Source organism: Aquila chrysaetos, chromosome 7, assembly GCF_900496995.4.
Source record: "Aquila chrysaetos chrysaetos chromosome 7, bAquChr1.4, whole genome shotgun sequence".
Taxonomy (NCBI): Eukaryota; Metazoa; Chordata; class Aves; order Accipitriformes; family Accipitridae; genus Aquila; species Aquila chrysaetos.
Window position 1 is genome coordinate 15,945,631 of NC_044010.1, and position 20,492 is coordinate 15,966,122.

Genomic DNA, 20,492 nt, shown 5'->3' on the forward strand with positions numbered 1-20,492 from the left:
TCAAGCAAAGAACTTATCCAGGTATTCTGATCAAGCACCCTTCCACTCTCTTCAAGCTCATATGCGAAAAGACTCAATGACTCTTACAACCGGTCAGCAAGGTCAGGAGCCAGTCACTTCAGATACAAAGTTTTTCATCTATGATCCTACAAGCCTGGATGGTTAAGGACTTTCTCATTTCTGCCTCGTGGGTTTGGGGAAGGAGAAAGAGGGCAAAGAAAAAAAAAAAATTTTACAGACACTCCTGGTAGAAATGTTCTCACAGGGAAAAAAAAAAAAAAAAAAAAGAGGAGACCACACTTAAATATTCAAATGATTATTTAAATATGATCAACCCTAGTCCAACCCCCCAGTTGCCAAAAGAAAACAATACTTGAAGCCTAGCAATACATATCTCGAGCTTTTTATTCACAGGGTGGGCTGGAGTGGCCTTGTGCAGGCACTACTCTGTCCTAAGCACCCTGCAACCACTTGGCATGGCTTTATTTTTGCATTCAATTTACTTGGGCTTGGGGGGGGGGGGGGGGGGGGGGGGGCCGCGGCGTGGAGAGAAAGAATCTCTCCAAAAAGATCATTAAAATTTATTATTAACCAAAAATAAGGTGAGACATGGGGGGAAAAAAGAGCAAAACTGAACAGAATCAGAGATTGTGTCAACCAAACTAAGTTTGCATCACAGAGGACAAACCTCAGAGGAAAGTCATCAAAAGAGGAATTACATTTCTATGATCAAGATGAGGGGTGAACATGAGAGAAAAATGGGAGGAAAGCTGTGTAAGGTTTTACTCGTACAAGCCAAAAAAAAAAAAAATCCATCTCTATTCTTTCCTTTCTGAAAGGCCATAAAGAATAAAATAAAATACTCCAGCTGTTAATTTTAAGATGGCTTTGCTTTCTTTTTTCTTTTTGGAACTTGAAAAGTGATTTCAAACCAGTTCTTACAGTTTCCTCCCCTCATTAGAAAATTCTGATCACACAACTAAAAGCACTGACACCTGGATGAACTGAACTGCTTGCCAGTGTTACAGCAGGAAGAAAAGAGGAGGGGAATTAATCAATTGCACTACTGAATATGAGTTCATTTATACAGAAAAAATGCGCATCTTATTGAATGAAAGCAATATGAAAAGAAAACGCCTCTGCAGTGGCACATCATACCAGTATTTAAACAGCGAAGTGCTCAGGATATCTTTTTTAAATATAAAAAGGAAGTAAATCCAATACGGCTACTCAAGCAAAGGTTCTGGAACAGAAAATATCAGACATCCATGTTCTTCCTACAAAGTTTGTATGTCTCCTCCCTGTTGTAGACACTGCACAAATTAAAATACAAACCTACCAACTGAGCTCAACCAGTTGAGTTGTATAGTCCCTAGATTTTAATTTCATTCTGGATCAAAGAACAAAACTATTATAATGTATGTGCATTTAATAAAACATGATGGTAAAGGGACTTCCTTTATCTTGAAAAGGATGCATCACACACACAATGCTCTGCATGCTCTCAGAACTGAAATCATCCCTAGAAATCACATATGTAACCTTGTGATCCTCTCAGAGCCTAATAAATGCTGTTTATCTCTGCTGTAAGGGCTGTGGACAACTGTTTTAAAGAGAACATTTCAAGGATACTTTCTCCAGTCTGACTTGATATCAACCTTCTCTGTTTGTTATCCCCACCCTATAATTAGTTGTTGCTGCCTACATATGAAAGACTGAGTAAAAAAAAAAAAAAAAAAGTTGTTTAAAATAAACAATCAACACTATCTGAGAAGCAGAAGCCAATGGAAACACAACAAATGTGGGGAGTCAGATGAAGTGCCAATCTCTGCCTAAAATCCTGAGGTTGCATTACTCGAACACTGCACTTACTCCAACTGCTCATTTTTAATTACATGCATTAATAGGTAACTGACAAAAGAGTAAGTCCACTGATCCTAAGACGACTTCTTCACAGTTTGTGACTTTTCTCTCAAGAAGCATTTACTTCAATAATACTTTGCAATTACAACCAGGCAAGTATCTCTCTATATCTACTACACCATAGATATAGATATGAAGTTCACCCACATGATGCACTATTTATAAAGATTAGAGAATATGCAGAGTATTTTTTTCCTAGAGCTGTTCTTTCCTGCTATATCTTTCTCCAAACACTTTTTGATGGCTTATTCCCCCGCCTTTGTGCTTCCTCTCCCTTTCCCCCAAATCTTTTCTCCACCATAGCACTGCAACAGAAGTAAGTATGTGTATGTTTGGTAAGCAAGGAATCTTAAGCAAGACATCAAAAAGAAAAGGGCATAAAAATATCTCCTTTCCCAAGCCCCCCAAAAAACCAAAATTATCTAGAGAAAGCAAAACCAGAAACCAAAAAGTTTAATCATAAAAGCTGTTGTTAGGTTACTGAAATGAACCTTTCCTTCTCTCCATTTACTACAGAGGCAGCCCACACTTGGCTGCAAATGCAGTCGTTTTAAAAATTTGAATCACCTAACATCATTAAATGGGGCCATCTTATACAAAGTTATCACTAGTGGTTTTCATTGACAATAATACAGAATAGAGAGTAATCTTTGAAGGTTCATTAAGACGTGCTTATTATGCATGGTAATCTGGATACAGAAGGAGCACTGCTTCATGCCTACTATTTGGAATTAAAGTCAAACTTGACCACCTGAGTCATCACCTACATTGTAGTGGGAGCCTCAGTAGGTAAGTCTCAGTAGGTTCAAATTAGTTACGGATACATTAATAGAGTTCTTTGGGGAAAAAAAGAGAGACACAGTTAACCTGCCTTTTTTTTTTTTTTTTTTTTTTTAATACAGACAACTTTATCAAACTTTTTCTCGTTAACCATGTATGTATTTTACTTTTAAAATATCATTCGTGTGTGTTAATGGGAAAGTTATTTCCCAAAATTTACATTTGTTTTTAAAAAGAAATTCAGGACTTGGAAATGTGTTTATCCTAACACCATTCACGTAACAGCCTTGAAAATTCCAAAAAGGCTATAGCAAACCTTCACCTTTTCTTTCTATTCAAGTGGGTTATTAGGACAGTTTGTTTCTTCAAGTTTGCGCCTTAAGTACAGTATCTTCTATTGTGCTTTGGGACAAAATAACATGCATGGTAACACAGTACTTCAACCACTAACAGTATGTTTCTGTTTCAGTAAAATCACAACTTGGTGCCAAAAGGAGGACAGGAAAGTTCTTTATCAAGGAACTGCTGAAGAAGAATCCACATTTTTAGAAGAAAATATACTGTATTTTTAAATTTCTGTGTGCAAGGTAATGTTTCACTATTAAAGCAGGCACAGTAATTTCCCAAACTGATGATTCGATGTCTGTAATTTAATGATTACTGTTGAAACATGATTCATTTTATTATCGATTAATTTAACTCCAATATAGCAAGCAAGAAGAAAGAATAGTTGAGGTCACCATGAAAAAACCCTCATGTAGCACGGATGCTGGCAGTTAATAATGAGTTGAAAAGTTATGTGCTTAAGTACAACCAGGGTATCGCATCTGACGATTAAACTCAAAGAATGTCAGAGAATGCTCTGGCAGTAATACATGAAACGAGGAAGTGTCGATTTTTTTGCTTTCCCAACAAGAGGAAAAAAAAAAAAGGCATTTTTATTGTCATAGCAGTTCCACCAAGTTGATATTAAAAAGGAGATTTCATGCCAAAGTCAGCTGTTTAATCAGATAAAGAAGGCTTTCCTATTTCCCATTGTATAGATCAAGTTGGCTACAGGAGCCACACAGAGCTTTGAGTAGCACATTTTTCTGTGAGGGCTGTATCGTTTGATCATGGCAAAGCACAAGGACTGCTGGGTAATCTGAATCAGAGCTGCAGAAAAAGGGAGCCAGGCAGCCTGCTGAGGCCAAGATAACCATGTCACCGTAGCAGCCCACAGCACTCCCAGCCGTAGACCTAGGTGTGAGGGGGAATCACCCATCTCCGTTTACAAATTTGTCATGGAGGCTTTCACATGGCTCCCAATTAATGCAGTATATTTTCTCCAAAGCTCATCTATAATGATTTTAATATATGCTTGTTAAGGCCAGACCCCCTGTACTAATGAAGATTCTCCTGATTGCTTTCAAAACATTAAACTTCAAACACTTAACTGCTTTGAAAGATGATACATAGAACTTTCTATATAGGTGTTTGCAAGAGACACAGCAATTTATGAAGCCAATAAAACCCTGTCCTCTAAAGACAGAGTTTTTGTTAGAGGACAGGCCACATCTAAAAAGGTGTCTCTCTACCTGTGATGCTATTCATAGACTTCACCAGCAGACTGGAAGCAGCAAAGGACTAGTGGGTTAGGTCACCTCATATTCAGAATAATGATAGGTGAACCCACTGGTAGGTTAATAGGTCAGAAGGGACCCCTGAGCAGGACCAAGTTTAGAAGCTCAGCTTTTCACCAGGTCCTGTCCCCGAAACACCTCCCTGGCACTTCCAGCTTCCTAACCTTTCTACAGTAGCAAGCAGCCCTTCAAGCCTCCAGTTTCTTCTGTTAACTCCTCTTTCACACACTCCGATTCTGAACCAAATTTGGTTCTGGGCTCTGAAGCAGGCACTGCAAAGTAACCCATCCAAGCATTTTAACTCTTTTCACTGAAATCCTGTTGGAGCTGCTGACCTGGAAAAGAAGTCTTCAAAGCTGCAACCAAAAAAGTACCAAAACATCACCATTAGTCCTAGCCCCTGAATAAACACAAACTCAAGCCACTATCTGCCACTGCATCCTGAAACACAAGCCAATTACTTTGCCGTACTTCCACCAATATTACCATTCTTCCATGCACTACCAGTATTGGTAATAACTTATAAGACAGGTTCTAGTCACTCTGTATAAACAAAGCAAGTAGAAGCCTGTAATGTGAACTAGGCATTAATGTACTAACTTGGTTTTATGCTGTATCTTTAAGCAGAAGCAACAGCACTAGCTGAGGCAATTCCAATTAGCTTATTTATTTCCCAAGTCCCAGTGGGCAAGAATGTAACTGGTTCTCATAGAAGAATTATGAGTGGAATAAAAGCAAGCACTGAAAGTTTAGGTTGCTTCATTTAATAATTCTAAAAGAAAACAGTTGGGGGCAGGGGGTAGTGGTAGTGTTTTGTGGTTGCTGTTCCCCCTCATCATCCCATTCTCTTAAATGTTACTACATTTGAAGAAAGTGCAGCAGGTTCCCCTCTGATCTATATACTGTAGATAGGCCACACACTCATCCATTCATAAAGGAGAACAAGGGACTCACACAGTAAAACTTATTTTTGCTTTTTTCCATTCCAAGTTTCCTTTTGTTTTCACACACTGAAGTTTTGTAGAGGTGATCGCTTTTCCTAAGCATTCCAGAAAAAAACTTCTACACTCCCCTTTCACTTCAGAAGAATTTGCATTGCCAAGACACCTGCAGTCCAGAGCTTTAAATTTCATATATTTTCAGTCTGGTACTAACTGCCATAATACTGTTTCTAAATGCAATACTCGTTCATGCAAACGCTGTTGGAAACGAATGATCTAATCTCCACGTGACTAAAAAATTAAGAGTTTTGAGTTAGCAATTTTTAACACGCAGATACGTCAGTTAAGAAAGCTGCTATTCCTTCCAACAGCTCAATCCTAGAATCCTAGACTAACCCAGGTTGGAAGGAACCTTGAAAGATCACCTGGTCTAACCTTCTGTGAGAAAGGGTACCTAGATGAGATTCTCTATCACCTTGTCCAATCACATCTTGAAAACCTACATGTTTAGAAAAACCTTAATGTTTAGTAATTAACAGAAACATAAACCCCCCAAAAACTAATTTACAAAAGGCTACTCTGAGGATCATACAAACCTAGTCTAAAGACTAAAAATTTCAGCAATCAAATCATACCAGTACTCTTAAATTAATAAAAGACTCCATGTGCACAGGTGTTATAGCAAGATAAAAATGTTTGCCATTTTGAAAAAGCATTTAGAATTTAACACAAGCTACCCCATCACTAGCACATTTGTGCCGATTAAAGAAAAAAGCTACTAAGCACAGCCAGTACCAACATAAACCAGCAAATCTTCAAGCACAGGACCTCGGCACTTAGGTAATGGGAACAACATTACCTGCAACAGTATTTTGCAGTTTGCTCCCTGTTAGTAGCTCATTAACAAAAACATCTCAATCACATATTCTTAACTCCAGTTGCAGCATGCCACAATTCAACTTCCATGGTATGCTTACCATAAATGACAGGCTACACAGGATATTTTTTCTTTTCTGCAGAAAGACAACTGCAACTTCGATTTTCCTGTTACATTTTTCATCTTCCTTACATGCTGTCCATGACACCCTCTCATTTGCTAGTGGGTGCTTTTCAAGTCTCCACCTTTCTTAAGAGGAAGAAAAATGTGAAGAGGTCATTTAATTCTAACTTCACCTAAATGGATATATGCTCAATACAATTTAATGCAAATGATCGCTGCAGCAGTAAGCCACAGGAAGAAATCAGCACATCCTACATTTTCTCCTGTTATTAGAAAGGTTTTCAGCACACTTACAACAACATACTTAGGCACTATCTATACATGGAAACTACCTTTGTCAAACTAAGCCAAAGGTGAAGAACCTTCTACTTGCAGAGGCCAAAAAAAGCCTTACAAAAAATACCTAGCATACCACTTTAAAACACTTTGCGCTGTTCACTGATAATGTAAAAGTCAGATGGCCCAGAAGTCTCAGGCAACCTTTGAGTTAAGCCACTAAGCCAGCTCTAAACAGACACACAGTTAAGTCAACAAAAGAAATGCAGGCTAGTTAAACTCTATGTTTTTATTGACATTTTTACTGGGGATAAATTTGGAGCCAAAAAAATATACTTTAAAATAGAGGAAAAATGCTAAATACTTCTCTTTGACTATCAGAAGGCAATGGAGGACAGGGTGAGAGTATGCACTGAACAGTCAGCTCTGCTACCTGTGAAATGGAGGTGCACAAGCCGGTGATAAATGGAAGTGCTCAGACAGCAGAAAACAGCTGACCATTTCTGAAGGCTGATGGGCAGGAAGTTTCCTGGTACAATTTGCGGGTCAACAAACCCTTGGAACATTTCACCTGCTTCAGAAAACAACAGGACTAAGAAAGGCAAGCCAGAATTTAACAAATTATTCTGGGAGGAGACATAACAGGACACTGCTACTCTCACATTTTCAGTTTTAAAAGTACATACGTTTCTCTCCATTTCTCTCAGCTGAAAAGAATCACATCTGAGTGATTAAAAAAAAAAAAGTATTTTCCTCTTCATTCCTATTAGCAAACTTTTTGGGCTAATATAGCTGAAACAGGTCCAGATAAATAGAAATGCAAGGTCTTAGTTTCCCAGACTTTAGGATTGAGATTGAAAGTAAGCAGTAATTAGGTTTACTTTGAGAGATCTGGATCATATTAGTCATCATTATCACATAATAAACAAGTCACAGTATCACACGTAGATGCTTTCTGGTTTGCTAGCAAGATCTGAAGAAAACTAAGAATAAAGATAAAATACACTGCAGTGAAGTCACTGTACTGAATTCATGACATCATAATTGTTGCCATGGCAACTAGCTAGTATCAAGCACAGAATACTGCCTTCACTGCAGAATCAAGGAGCTGCCACAAAAGAAATGTTCTTATTCAAACACAAATCCAGTCAACAACATAGGAAATAAGGTATTACTGTAAGTAGATTGCCTTTTCAATACCTCTTATTTTGTTCACCTGGTGTGATACTTTTTAAACACTTGGGGACACATAAAGAAGTCTGATAAAGTATACACATGATAAAAAGATTCTAATTGAAAGAATGATGGGTTTCTTCCACAGTGTTCCTCAATTTTTCCAGTACAGAGTAATTCTTCTCTTTGCACTTTCCTCTCCTATGCATATGACTGCAGTCATATACAACAAACCTCTGTTCAGACATGAAACAGAGGGCAAAAACTCCAAAGAAAAAGAAACAAAACATTTTCCAGTTCTTATTTCAACAAGCCAGACAGATAGTCAAACTGGAACTGTCACACAGCAGCAGAACTAATTAATAAAGAACATATTCCATATTTAGAGCCCACAACTCCTTTTGTTTAAGGACTGCCCCAGCAGGGCCTTCAAACACCAGTCGCGCATTTTTCATGCACTCACTAAATGCAATGCTTCAAATCTGCAGGGCTCTGAGAACAGCCCAGGAGTAGCTTTCTTGTAAATAAAAACACCACCCCTTTTCCTCCTAACAGTCCTCTTTTACATGAGTTAATATCTGCTATTCCCAGCTCCTCACCATTCACAAATATAAAAGCTTCAGAAATTAAATCTTTAAAAAAAAAAAAAAAAAAAAAACACAACACCACCCCCCCCCCCAAAACCTAAGCAGTTGACAATTTATCAGGTCACAATTAGGTTTGTGACTAACAGTTAAGTATTAAATGCACGAATGCCACATTTGATGTTTCAATCTCAAATATTTGTTGAAATAAATCACTCAGTATTACAAAGGCACATGAAGGAAAATGAACCTGAAAAATTAACTTCTTTATATTAACTTGCTGAATAAAAAAGTCAGTTGTAGGTCAGTAATACCAGATAATGTTTCACAGTTCAACCTTAGAATTGATTAGCACCAAAGAAATTGTTTCAAAACAAATTTTAACACTCAGACCACACTATATAGTATAAGTATACTTATTTGCTACCTCAATGGTTCTTAAAGAGCAATCCATAAATTATTGGTGGACCAAAGAACACTTCCACACAACCGTATGCAATTAGTCAATATGTCTAAACAGTTTCAGTATGCATTGATGGGTTTATTCAGCTTCTAAGAAAACAAACCCGTCCTAGTTACCAATTAAACAGCACCACATTTCTATATTGGCTTTGTGCCTTCGTTGGACACTTTCTCTATTGCTATCAAGTACACAGATTACATTTCTATATTGGCTTCATGCCTTTGTTGGACACTTTCTCTATTGCTATCAAGTACACAGATTACACCAAAACCAAAGGACAGAACTACTGAAGTAACTTGCCTCTCCAGTACCTGCTCTCTTTATAAAGACTGCCTCAACAAATGAGTATTAGACAAAGTAGAGAATACAAACAATAAACCAAGGAGTTTCAGATACAGATGATTAGTAGACAGCTGTACACCATAAGTTTCTGTCTTCAGTGTTCTCCTAATATTATTTCACACAACCAAGAAAGATGATTACTACTTGAATGATGATTACTACTTGAATGATGACGCCATGAAAATCCCCAGTTTAACTAACCTTCTGCAACGTGAAGTGCACTTGGGAAATGACTATAGTTGACAACACATTCTAAGGAAATTGTTCAGTGTGTCAGTCTACTCCCTGCCACTGAAAAGTAAAGAAATTAACAATCTTCCACATGTTTTCAAAAACCTTAGGAACAGATGCTGCCTTCGGTGATAACTTGTGTATACAAGCATATATACTAATACACCAAATACAGTTAATATAACTGCCACAAACTCAGAAAACTGAAAGAGGCAAGTTGATAAAACCTCAAGCAAGTTACATGGAAATGCAGAGTTCTCAACTTCTCTGCAATTCTGAGTATAAATTTCTTGAAGTGTCTGTGTTGTACAATTCAGAGACCTATTTGTGATGTAAATATAGGACAAATGGCAATGACATTCCCTTCCCCATTAGTAAACACAGCATTTCTAGCTCTAACCCGCACAATATGAAATCACTACTTAATAAGTAATGAAAAAAATACCACTGTTCCTGCACTTAATTTTGCTTTTTGAAAGATTGACAGATTAACTGATCCCTTAAGCAACTAATGTGTCTTCTCTGAGTGCACACAGAAAATTATGGATTGTCTCAATACTTAAGAAAGCTTTTTATATAACTTTAAAATGAACTTTTTGAATTATGTTTTCCCCAACAGTCCTCCTGTTAAGTCTAACTTTTGCTTATGTTAACACTAGATAGGGGAATAAGAAGATATAAGTGCTGGCCTACCTTTGTACATGGTATTTTTTCTTTTATCTTTCATTTATCAATATTATAACAGAAGCAACAACTGAAAATTTTCTGCTAGGATCTTCAAAGATACCCACAACACTTGCAAACCTGACTAGAGACACCACAACACAAAGAAACACTACCTGTTACTGCTCTCTACCCCAGCAAATCAGCTGAGAAAGGCTAGGGGATTTAAGATGCCAAATGACTATTCGAACTCTTTATGCCTTTATTTAAACTTCCATATCCACAATTACAGAAAACTTAAGTGTATAAGCACTTAAATACAATGCTATATCCTTTAAATTTAGCTGTTAGTTTATGAAGAGTTATGTTTACTATATATATTATTAAAATGTGTTACAAGATGTGCCTGGATCCATTTTCAATTTTAACTATGTTGAGAACAATATTAATGAGTAAGTTTTTCCCCAACACATGCATGGCTGAAGCGCATTCTCAGGAAGTTTTAGGGCACTGGGCTTTAGTCAGTCCTTAGTATATTTGGAACAAGTCCCTTCTGCACCACTGAACTGAACCATATAAGGTGGTTCCTGGTAGGGAACTAGAAATTAGTAGGAAAGCCCTTGGAGCAACCCCCCAGTTGTTTCTCAGAGCTGGAAACATGCAGAGCAGATAAGGAATATCATCTTTCCTGAACTCTTTTATGGCATTCCTGAGCACTTTAGGATAGGAAAAGAACCACTTACAAAACTTAAGATGGACTGAGAAATAAGGGGAAAGGTGTTTTCTTTTTGTTTGAAAGAGAATAATAAAATCACCGTACTGGCTTTGACCAAAGATCTACCTGATCCTCCTCCAATAGCAGACACCTAGGAAAGAGCATAAAAACAGGGCAAGGACAGGGATAGGAATAGTTCCTTTGATTACATTACCAAATGCCAAGAACTTGCAGCTCAGCACTTGCCTGAGCCAGAGGTGAAGACCAACATGCAACCGACTGCTTAGCCCTTCTTTGTACAACCTTACACACACTGAAAAAAGAATAAGGGTAAGCAGCAAAGGTTAGTTTAAAACCAGATACATGAAAAATTTCTGCAACTTTAGAAGATCTTTTTTTGCAAAACTGAGTAAAATCAACTTTGGAAAGTGATCAGGTTTCTAGTTTACACTTTTCCACCTGATGTGTCCTCATTTGAGAGCTTTGACTAAAAGTCCGTCCTACAACTGCTGCTACTTCAACACATTTTCTAAGGCAGTGGTTGGCAAAATTCGATATGCAGCAGTGCAGCCTGGTAGCTGATGGCTTCTTCCTTACTTTGGCACACCCATCCTAACCAAAGAGGAGCTATGCTGGCAGTAAAATAATAGTTGGATAAAGGTTAGCAACGGTGCAATTCAAACAACTTGCTGTGTGAGACAGTGTGACTGATTCGAAGTCAGAAGCTACTAGACCTCGGACTAAACAAATAAATATGCAGAAGTGTAAGTTCTCAACTGTTCTGAAAGATATTCTTAAGTTCCCAAGTTTAGCTGGCTTTGTCGCCATAAGCTGTCTAAAGTAACTATATTCTGACTGAAATGGAACAGCAAGTAAATATAATCTTATGATAAAGTCTGTTTAAGGGAAATGACTTGTAAATCGCATGCTTCACTTGAGATACTGGAAATACTCATAACAATTTACATTGTGTACTTCAGATCAACATAAATTGAATAAAAACAGAAAAGTAGCACTGGAAAGTTTATTAAAATCTGAAAAGGAACATGTCTTTCTAACACTGAGAACAGACACCCTCATTCAGAAACAAACATTACAAGTGGAAGTTACTGCTCCCTTTGCCCTCCTACCTGCAGTTTCTCCACACAATCCCAACCCATTTCTGCCAGAAGCTAGGACACTGTTTTACACAGGCTGTGTCAAAACGGACAATAGTCCAGAAAGTGATGGCCCAATACTCTTTCTGCTTATGTTCCCACTTCTTTTTGGCAGCAGCCCACCCTTAAATTGAATTAAATGTAACATGAACTGTACCCTCAGGTATGATGACTTACAGATTTCAATTGGAATTATCTGGGCTACTTTAGGCAGCTTAGATCACAGTCTTTACTAACCCTACTAATTTTAACTGAAATGGATTAGACAGCACCCAAATGGGCAGACCCACCAATAGGTGCAGGGGAACAGGGAACTCCTACAGTCAGAAGCAGTAATGTCTTCTACTACTACAATCAGAGCTAGGAAAAACTGTCCCCAGCCCAAGCTTTCTGGTACTTTTACTAAAGTATGTTTGCACACAGGTGTGTGTCCATGCATTGGAGGATGGGGTGGGAAACACCCCCAGAGGAGTTGGTAGGGAGGGGAGGTAGCATTTCCTGGCATAACCATCTCTCTGCAGCCTTAGAAATAAGCAAATTCAAACATCTATTTAAACCTACATTTGAAAACTCAAATAAAAGCTATAACCTACTAAAGATCAGCAGGTAAGAAAGGCATCTTTGCAACAGGACTCCTGGAAGAAACTTGAATCTTATTTCTCATTCAGTAGGCTGTATTAGTTAATAATGTAGAAATGAGTGATTCATCAAACATCTGAGTCATTTCTACCTGTATTCACTGTATACTCCTCCCCCTCAGCTCTATCCAAGTAGTATAAAGCTACAACTTCACACTAGTACGGTCAGGCACAAATTACTAAGCCACATGGTATTTTTCAAATAAAACTGAATCATCAAAAGGACAAAGAGAACAAATAGCAAAGGAGCTCACTGCAAAAAGGATGGTGACTTCCTACCAGCCCTTAAAGAAAAGGAGGGGAAAAAAGAAGTAAGCTGCATCTCCAACCTAATTTGACCGTTTTTTCTACACGTATTTTTAAGTCTTCAACTGTATTTACTGTTTTAGTAACTTAGCTGTTCATATCTTCCTTTTCCAAAACTTCATGCCCTGTCATACAGTGTCGAACATGCTATATATGCTACTTCATTTCTATACAGCCAAATCTGATTTCTGGGAAGAAAAAAATAAAAGGATTGATGAGCAAAAGGTTCCTTGTCACAGTATCACGACATTTAGAAAAGATAAATCTGTCTCAGAGTGATTGTGTTAAACAGCTGAAGCAGTTATGCTTGGGGTTTTTGTGGTTTGTTTTTGGTTGGGTTTTTTTTTTTTTTTTTTTTTTAAAGGTTGCTCTACAGGGATATCAGTCCAAAATTTAGCAGAAGTAACAGTGTCTGTAATTTCCCAAGTACTTTTGCCAATATGTCCTTCTAAGCCACACTACTTTTTAGAGAGGTGTCTCACTGTGAGCAGCACTAAAATAATGGGAGCCACTTAAAGATCTCATCCACAATTTTTATGAGTTTCTGCTGTGGCTACCATTAATGCAATCATACCTATGACAGCACAAACCATGCCAAATTTTCAGCATCTATTGGTTTCTAAGCTACTCTCTTACTTAGGTGCAGTTTCATCACTGGCTTCAGTGATCTATGTACAGCCTGCTGCTAGAATAGGAGGTCTAGCGTAGTGCCCATGGCTATACATTTCCATCACTTCCCTTGGGCCAGTACCATTTTAGATCAACCTGTGTTCATCAACTCAATCAACTGTTGTTTCACAGCCATTTATGTCAATCTAAAAGCAAAGTTAAAAAATACAACTAAGCTAACCAGAATGCTTGCTGCTGCTTTTGAAAAGAGGAAGCTTCGCTTCTCTTCCTTCTCTCCCCTTCCTCCACTTTCACTCACATGGTTCTATCCTCTCTCTTGCACTTGAAGGCCTTTGTTGAGCCAACTTCAACTCACAGACCAAAGATCTAAAATGATCTGGAGCTAGTTCTCCACCAGGTTAGCAAGTTAAGCTAGAGCATCCTGGAAACCAGTAAGTGCTAGGATCACATGGCTGAGAGCATGACTCTCCATTTATGCCAACAGGAAAGCCATCAGAGAGAATGAAATTATGAGAAGACTTGGGTCAACATGTGTGCTTCTTGTTCCCTTCCTTGATTGGTACTGCTATTTGTCTAAACTCATTGTAAGCCAGTTCAGAGAGCTAAACCAACAAAAAAACTATTCATTATTTTTGGCAAGGCTTGTTTTCTGCCAATTTAATTCCCTGAACTAGCTCAGCAAAGGAATGAGGCAAGCATCTGCACCAGTGCAGAGAAGGGGGCAGGAACACACAGGGAGATGAGGCCAGGCTCAGCCTGATTTAAACTGTCATTGAACTGCATACCCTACAGCAGATCTACAACACATTGTAGTTAGAACTGACAGTAATCTGTGCCTTTACAACAGGAGGCCTTCATCACTGATCAGAGTACACAAACAGTACCAGCACTGAAACACCCTAAGCAAAGTTTAACCTGGGCACAAGCTTGGATGATTACATGTAAAAGCAGAAGAACCACAGTACTCTCACCTTCAGAAATACTACAAAACATTAGCTAATCATTCCCCCAGCAACACCCCTATGAAAACGTGCTCTGTAATTCCCATTACACAGACTTAGCCCAGAACAGCAAAGCAAGCAAAACTGGTGACAAACTCAGGATTGGAACCCAGTAAATCCTCTATACCAAACCAACACTTCATCACTCAACTGTGTTGTTTATTAACCCTAAACTAATTCAATTAGCCAGTAGCAGTTTATTAAAAAAAAACAAACTCCTTTTGCAAAGACTTTGTAATGCACTACAGAGCTCATAATTTATAATAGTTATGTTAACAAATGTGGGTATTTCCTAGCTAGTTATGAAATAAGAAACTAGGGAAAGGAATAATACTGAGATCTTAAGTAATTATTTCCTTTTCTACAGAGAAAAATAAGTGCGCATGAAGCAGCATGAGGACCTATTCACACAATTCAAGAAATTTAATGCAAAGAACTATAGAAAGGAAAATACACCTATGTGTATGTTTTTTCTCAGATTAGCAATTGTCAAAGAGTTTCAAGTGAAATACAATTACTTAATACACACTAACCAAGACCAGTATCTTTCCTTAAATTTTTCTCCTGCATTCAGTCCAACAAATCCCACGCTTAACTTGCCCTGTATAACAATGTAGCACATTAGGAAAAGGGGTGGGAGAATCTGTTAACACAGAAGCAAATCTCTGCAGTAGTAAACAGTCAGCACTCTAAGTCTATCCAGCAACGTGAGACGGTCTTTCATTCACGTACTAGTTTAAGCACCTAAACCAAGCATATCACATTTGGGATACTCAAGTCATACTTAATTTTGTTCAACACCTCCTTTTGACAACAGCTTTGTCACAGAGAATGAAAATACGTATGTCATACGAGACAGTCATTTGCCAGGACTGTGACTGATTCTCTGAAGATAAAAATAATAAAGCTCTAAGTGCAAGTAGCAGAGGCTGCCTAATTGTCAGCTGTATACAATAGCAGTATCAAGATTATTGTCCTACGGGCACAACAGTTTGAGGGGAATAGAAAATAATGCTGAAAAAAGGTTAAGAAAATTAACTGACTAGATTTGCACATTAAAAATGCTGTAATCTATTTTGAAGTCTTGAACTCCACCAGAGCCAAAATTTGAGGAAAGCTAATGAAAACTTACTGCATGCTACAAAAAACTACTGCAAATTTGCCAGAGAACCACGAGAGAAAACGAACACGTGTCTGTGGAGGTGATGAATACTATTTAACAGAAAGAAGCTGGATGACAGATCAATCAAAAACATTCTGGACAGCATGGACAAAACATTTACCCCAAAATTCTTTGCATCCTCACACATCTGAACATAAAGAAAACAGCAAAAGTGTGCTACTTTAAACGTGGAATTTACCACTGGAAATTTAACAAATATCATTTAAGTGACAACGGTGTTCAAAATCTCATTTTTTCTGGGCAATACATTATTACAATCAAGCAGAAGTAGGAACAACACTTCTTCACACCACATAAGAGACTGCTAACACAGAATATGTTGGTGCTTCCTAGGTTTAATGGACAGACTGAGTTGAAGGCTACCTCACCAATTCCATCAAGTGAGGCAGCTCCAGACATCATCACCATTACTTGCTAAGACAAGCATTCAGAAGCTATCCACATTCAGCATCAGGAAGTCAGTATTAACACTTACATGCTTGAATTATTACTGCAGGGTAATCTTTGAGAAATTGTTAGTGACAGCAAACTTGAGATTTTTTCCTCTTAAAATGACAGGGTGGGAAGCTCAGATTCTTCCCCCGTCCTTCTAGGAAGTGAGGAGTAAGCTCTAGCTCCTCTAGTTGTGAAGTCACCATACTGACACACACCTTCCCAATTATGCTCCACATGCGGCAGCATGGCTACTGACATAGCTTAGTCTATCTTTCAACCAGCTGTTAGACTGATAAGTTTTGGTCAGTTTTGAAAAAGAAAAAAAGAAAATAAGAAAAAAAGGCAGAGCCACCTTCATAACTGATCAGAGGTAATCAGGCAGTGGAACTATTTCATGGGGAGGACAAGCCTTCTTTCTTCTGTCCCTAATAAAATAAAAGCTGAAAGGACAGACAAAATAGGAGAACATATCCCCGTGGCAAGAATTAGGAAGCACTGCAACAGTAGCACAACCCTCCACTCACCACAGCCAGGTAGTCCATATGGAAGAAAAAAAAGTTTCTTTTACTCTCCCACTCACTACTGATAGAGAAGGTCCAAGAAGCAGCTTTATCACTGGTGGGTGTCAGATTTTAACTAACATGAAAGTCCTTACTCAAGAATGAGGAGTAATACCCACACACTAGTCTTGGCACCTTCTGACAAGTGAAGATGACACCAGGGTTTGGGAAAAGGGGCTTCCCACTAACACGTTGCCTATGGGCTTCACTGGTAAAAACACATTTCTATCCACATCACGTTCCAGTAAAATTTTAAGCTACAACACAGGCACACAAATATATGTCTGAGAGAAATACATCTGTATTTTGGCATGTAAATACCTGAATTCAGAGTTATAAACGCCAGCTCAGCCATAAGACTGCACAAGGCCACTGTCCAGTATTCCATTCTATAAAAATTACTAAAACGTCAGTGACAAAGAAATTTTGTTTGCAAGATGCAGCGTACATTTTTATCATGCTGGATAAAATATCTACGGTCTCAGCAGTGGTTAAATTGCTGCTATAAAGGAAATTGTCCTCAGATAAATGGTTTCCCTATGAGAAGGTTTCAGTGCTACACCTCACCCCAGGTCAATAAATCAAATTAACTGCACCTTGTCCTCTGGCCAATGACATCATCGGCTTGACCACATCTTGTGAAGCGAGTGCAAAAACATATGCTATTTAAGGCATGAAATCATATTACTGCTTTTTGTCCAGCCAGCCTTGTGCTGTTGGTCTGTGAAACAGTCAGTCACCTGAACAGTCTCATTACCGCTTCTACAGAATTTTTCTTCTAGTATTCAAGGCCTGTCTTCACCAAGGGTGAAGAAAAATGATAAATAATCTGAGTCGTTCATTATTTTTTAAATCAAAATGCTTTTCATTAGCTGCAGCACAGTATTTTGTGACAAATTAAATTTAGAACCAAACTACAAAACACGCTGTCTGCATTTGTATATGAACTCTCTTCCTAGCCATGCTTCAAAGATGTTTACACACCAATCTGGCACTGCTACTTTGAAGTACCCTGCTGTTCTGTCCTTTTTCTCCACAGGGTGAAAACAATGGTCACTAATGAAAACCTACACAGTTTTATGTGAAACACATCCCTGCATAAGTATCTTTTTTAAATTACTGCCTCTTTTTAATGAAGTAGACCATTTGTTTTCTACGTAGTCTAATATCTGGTTTAAAACTGAATTACTCCAGACAATTTAAGAGGATTAATTTCAATTTTCACTTGGTGTTCTTATGACACAATCACAGAAAACTTATCTTCCTTTCTAGACCCTGTACTGCCTAGTAGTATCTTCTGTCTTGAAAGCCAGATCTAAATGAAAGGGGGGGGGGGGGAAACAACCCAGAACAGTCAAAGATACAAGTAGCAACAAAAGCTTCTGACACACTGCACTGCTAAACTGCATCCACATTAAGCAAAAAGAAGGTGAATAAGATTATCTTCAATGTATTCAATTCTGTTTGTGTTCGGAGGGAGGAGGAAAGCTGTTCAGATTTTGAGTGTGTCTTCTATAGCTCTCTCAGTGCCAGGAAACGTAAATTAGAAGCAACTCTCCTTTAAGGAAAAGAATCAAGGACAAAGGGACCAAAAATGCCCAAGCCTCTGAAAAGCAGATATGAAAGGAACAGCTTTACAGTCTTGAGTTGCTATAAATTAAAAATAAGCTCCTTATTTAAAAGACATGAGTGTTTGAGAATCTATGAGCAGATCTGATGCTGCTCAAGCCCCAGGAGGGTTTTGTTTTTGCTGGCAGGGGTGGAGTGGAGATGGGGGGGTCATTTTGGTTATTAGTAAATAAATCAACCAGCAGAGAGTGAGGCCTAGGCGCCTGCCAGAGGAGCCAGGGCCTAGCTCTCCCCCCTCCTCTCCTCACACAGCCTGGGTTTGATCTCGGGGCCCTGTGGGTTGCCAAGAAAATTTAAAAAAAGCGAGAGAGCGAGAAAGAAGAATCATATTGAACCACAAAAGCACATGGGGCGAATGTAAAATATAAACACGGCGTTGGGCTCTGAGTGGCTGTTATTAAAGGTCTGAATTACTAAACATGAGAGGCGGGGAAAGCCAGGCGGCCATTTCAATAATATAAACCTCCCCGAATTAGACATTATTCAAATGAGGAGGAGAGGGAGAGAGAGCGAGGGAGAGGGACGGGACCCGCACCCCCAGCGCCAGCCCACCGGGGCTGCCGGCACCACCATCCGCCCCTGCCCCGGCACCCAGGGCGAGGGGACGCGGGTCCGGTGCCCGGCTCCCGGGGGGGGGCCTGCCCCGGGGCCGCAGCACCCTGCTCCCCCCAAGCCCTCGGGGCTGCGGAAGCAGGAGGGCAAAGGGGGAGGAGGGCAAACACCGCCGGGGCAAATCCAGCCTTCGGGGGTGCAAACACGCGGCCTCTCCCGTCGGAGAGGGGCACGGAGAAACTCTGCCCGCACACCCCCCCTCCAAGTCACCCCACACTGAACCTGCCCTTGGGGAGGGGGGGGGGGGGGGGAGCAGCTTTAAATAAAAAGCCAAACCACGCTTTCTTCCTACCCCTCCCCGAGGCCATCCGCACCCATCCACCCCATGCCTGCAGGCCCCAGGCTCTGGGGAAATAACCCTGGCTGGGGGGGATGCGGGGGAGGGCGGGGGGGGTAATGAGAGGAGAGATGAAGAAACCAAGTCTTTCTCCCTTACCCGGCCCCGCACCCCCGGCCCCCTCCGTCCTGCCGCCGCCGTGCCGGCGGGGGGGGAACATGCCCCACTCGGGGGGCCGCCCGCCCCCCCCCCCCAGCCCGGCGGGCCGTGCCCCCTCCCGCGGCCCCCGCCGGGACCGCTCTAGCAGCAGCATCCCCCCCCGCCATGAATATGTAAAGCGGCTTTTATTGTGGGCGTGCGGGCCGGGGGGGAGCCCGGCCGGGTGGCGGCTAGCCACCTCCGATCGCTTTTGGGTGCGGGGATGCCTCCCCCCTCCCGGCTTCCCCCCCACAGCCCCCCGCCGACTCCCCACCCCGACCCCACCGCCTCGCCGTTGCGCCGCCGCCGCCGCCCGCGCCGCCGCCCCCCATCGCCCCGCTGCCTGCCCCGGCGCCGGTGCCCCGGCGTGCGGGCGGGTGCGAGTGCGGCTCCGTGTGAGGGAGCGGGCGGGCGAGGGAGGGAGCGTGTGTGTGTGTGTGTCTCCCCGCACGGGGAGGCTGCTTTCCTTCTCCCCCCCCCCCCCCCGCTCCCTCCTGTGCCGTTAATTATAATAATCCTGAGTACTAATAAATTATGCTAAGCGGGGCGGGCGGGCGGCGGGGGGGCCGCGTGTGCGAGTATGAATATGAATATGTAAAATGCAGTAATGATTACCTGCCGCTGCCGCCACCGCCGCCGCCGAACTCTCATCTTGACTCGCTGCTCCTCCGTCCGCCATTTTGAATATTTTAACCAAAATCGGCCGCCCGATAAACCCTCCCTCGCTCCTGGCCCCCCTCCTCCTCCCCTCCTTCTCCCCTCCCCCCGCCGCGCGCCCCCTCCCCCTCGCCGCCCTACTGCGCAGCCGCCAACCGACCGCGCCGCGGCCTCGCTCTGCGCCTGCGCAAGCTTCCCTCCCCTCTCTCCCTTCCTCCCCCGCCCTCCCCGGCCGCTGTCCCGTCGAGCGTGAGGCGCGCCGCCGCGCATGCGCCGAGCGAGCGGACTCGCTCCCTCGCCCGCCTCCCCTCCCCGGGCAGTTTTCGCGCGGCACTGCGCAGGCGCGCGGCTGCCTTCCCTTAACCTCTGGCCGAGGGCTCGTTAACGTGTAAACTGTCGCGCCGCGCACACCAGGGTTTCAGTTGCCCCCCCCCCCGCCCCCGCCCCGCGGGTCCGCGCGCCGCTGTGCTGGGGGGAGGGGGCGCGGGCGCTTGCG

The 20,492-nt window shown here is 41.3% G+C and overlaps 1 protein-coding gene across 8 annotated transcripts in view; it reads right to left on the bottom strand.

Annotated features, from left to right (window-relative positions):
• Positions 1-20,065, bottom strand: part of POU2F1 (POU class 2 homeobox 1) — a 144,747-nt gene extending 124,682 nt beyond the window's left edge. For 7 of the 8 annotated variants that reach the window (XR_005932893.1, XM_030019586.2, XM_030019583.2 and 4 more), the window contains exon 1: positions 19,955-20,065. Coding sequence is in view for 6 of the 8 variants with exons in the window: in XM_030019586.2 (XP_029875446.1) it covers positions 19,955-20,018 (64 nt within the window). In the remaining 2 variants the exon portion in view is untranslated. The remainder of the gene's footprint in view (positions 1-19,954) is intronic. The other variant, XM_030019579.2, reaches the window with a different exon arrangement.
• Positions 20,066-20,492: the final 427 nt, after the last annotated feature.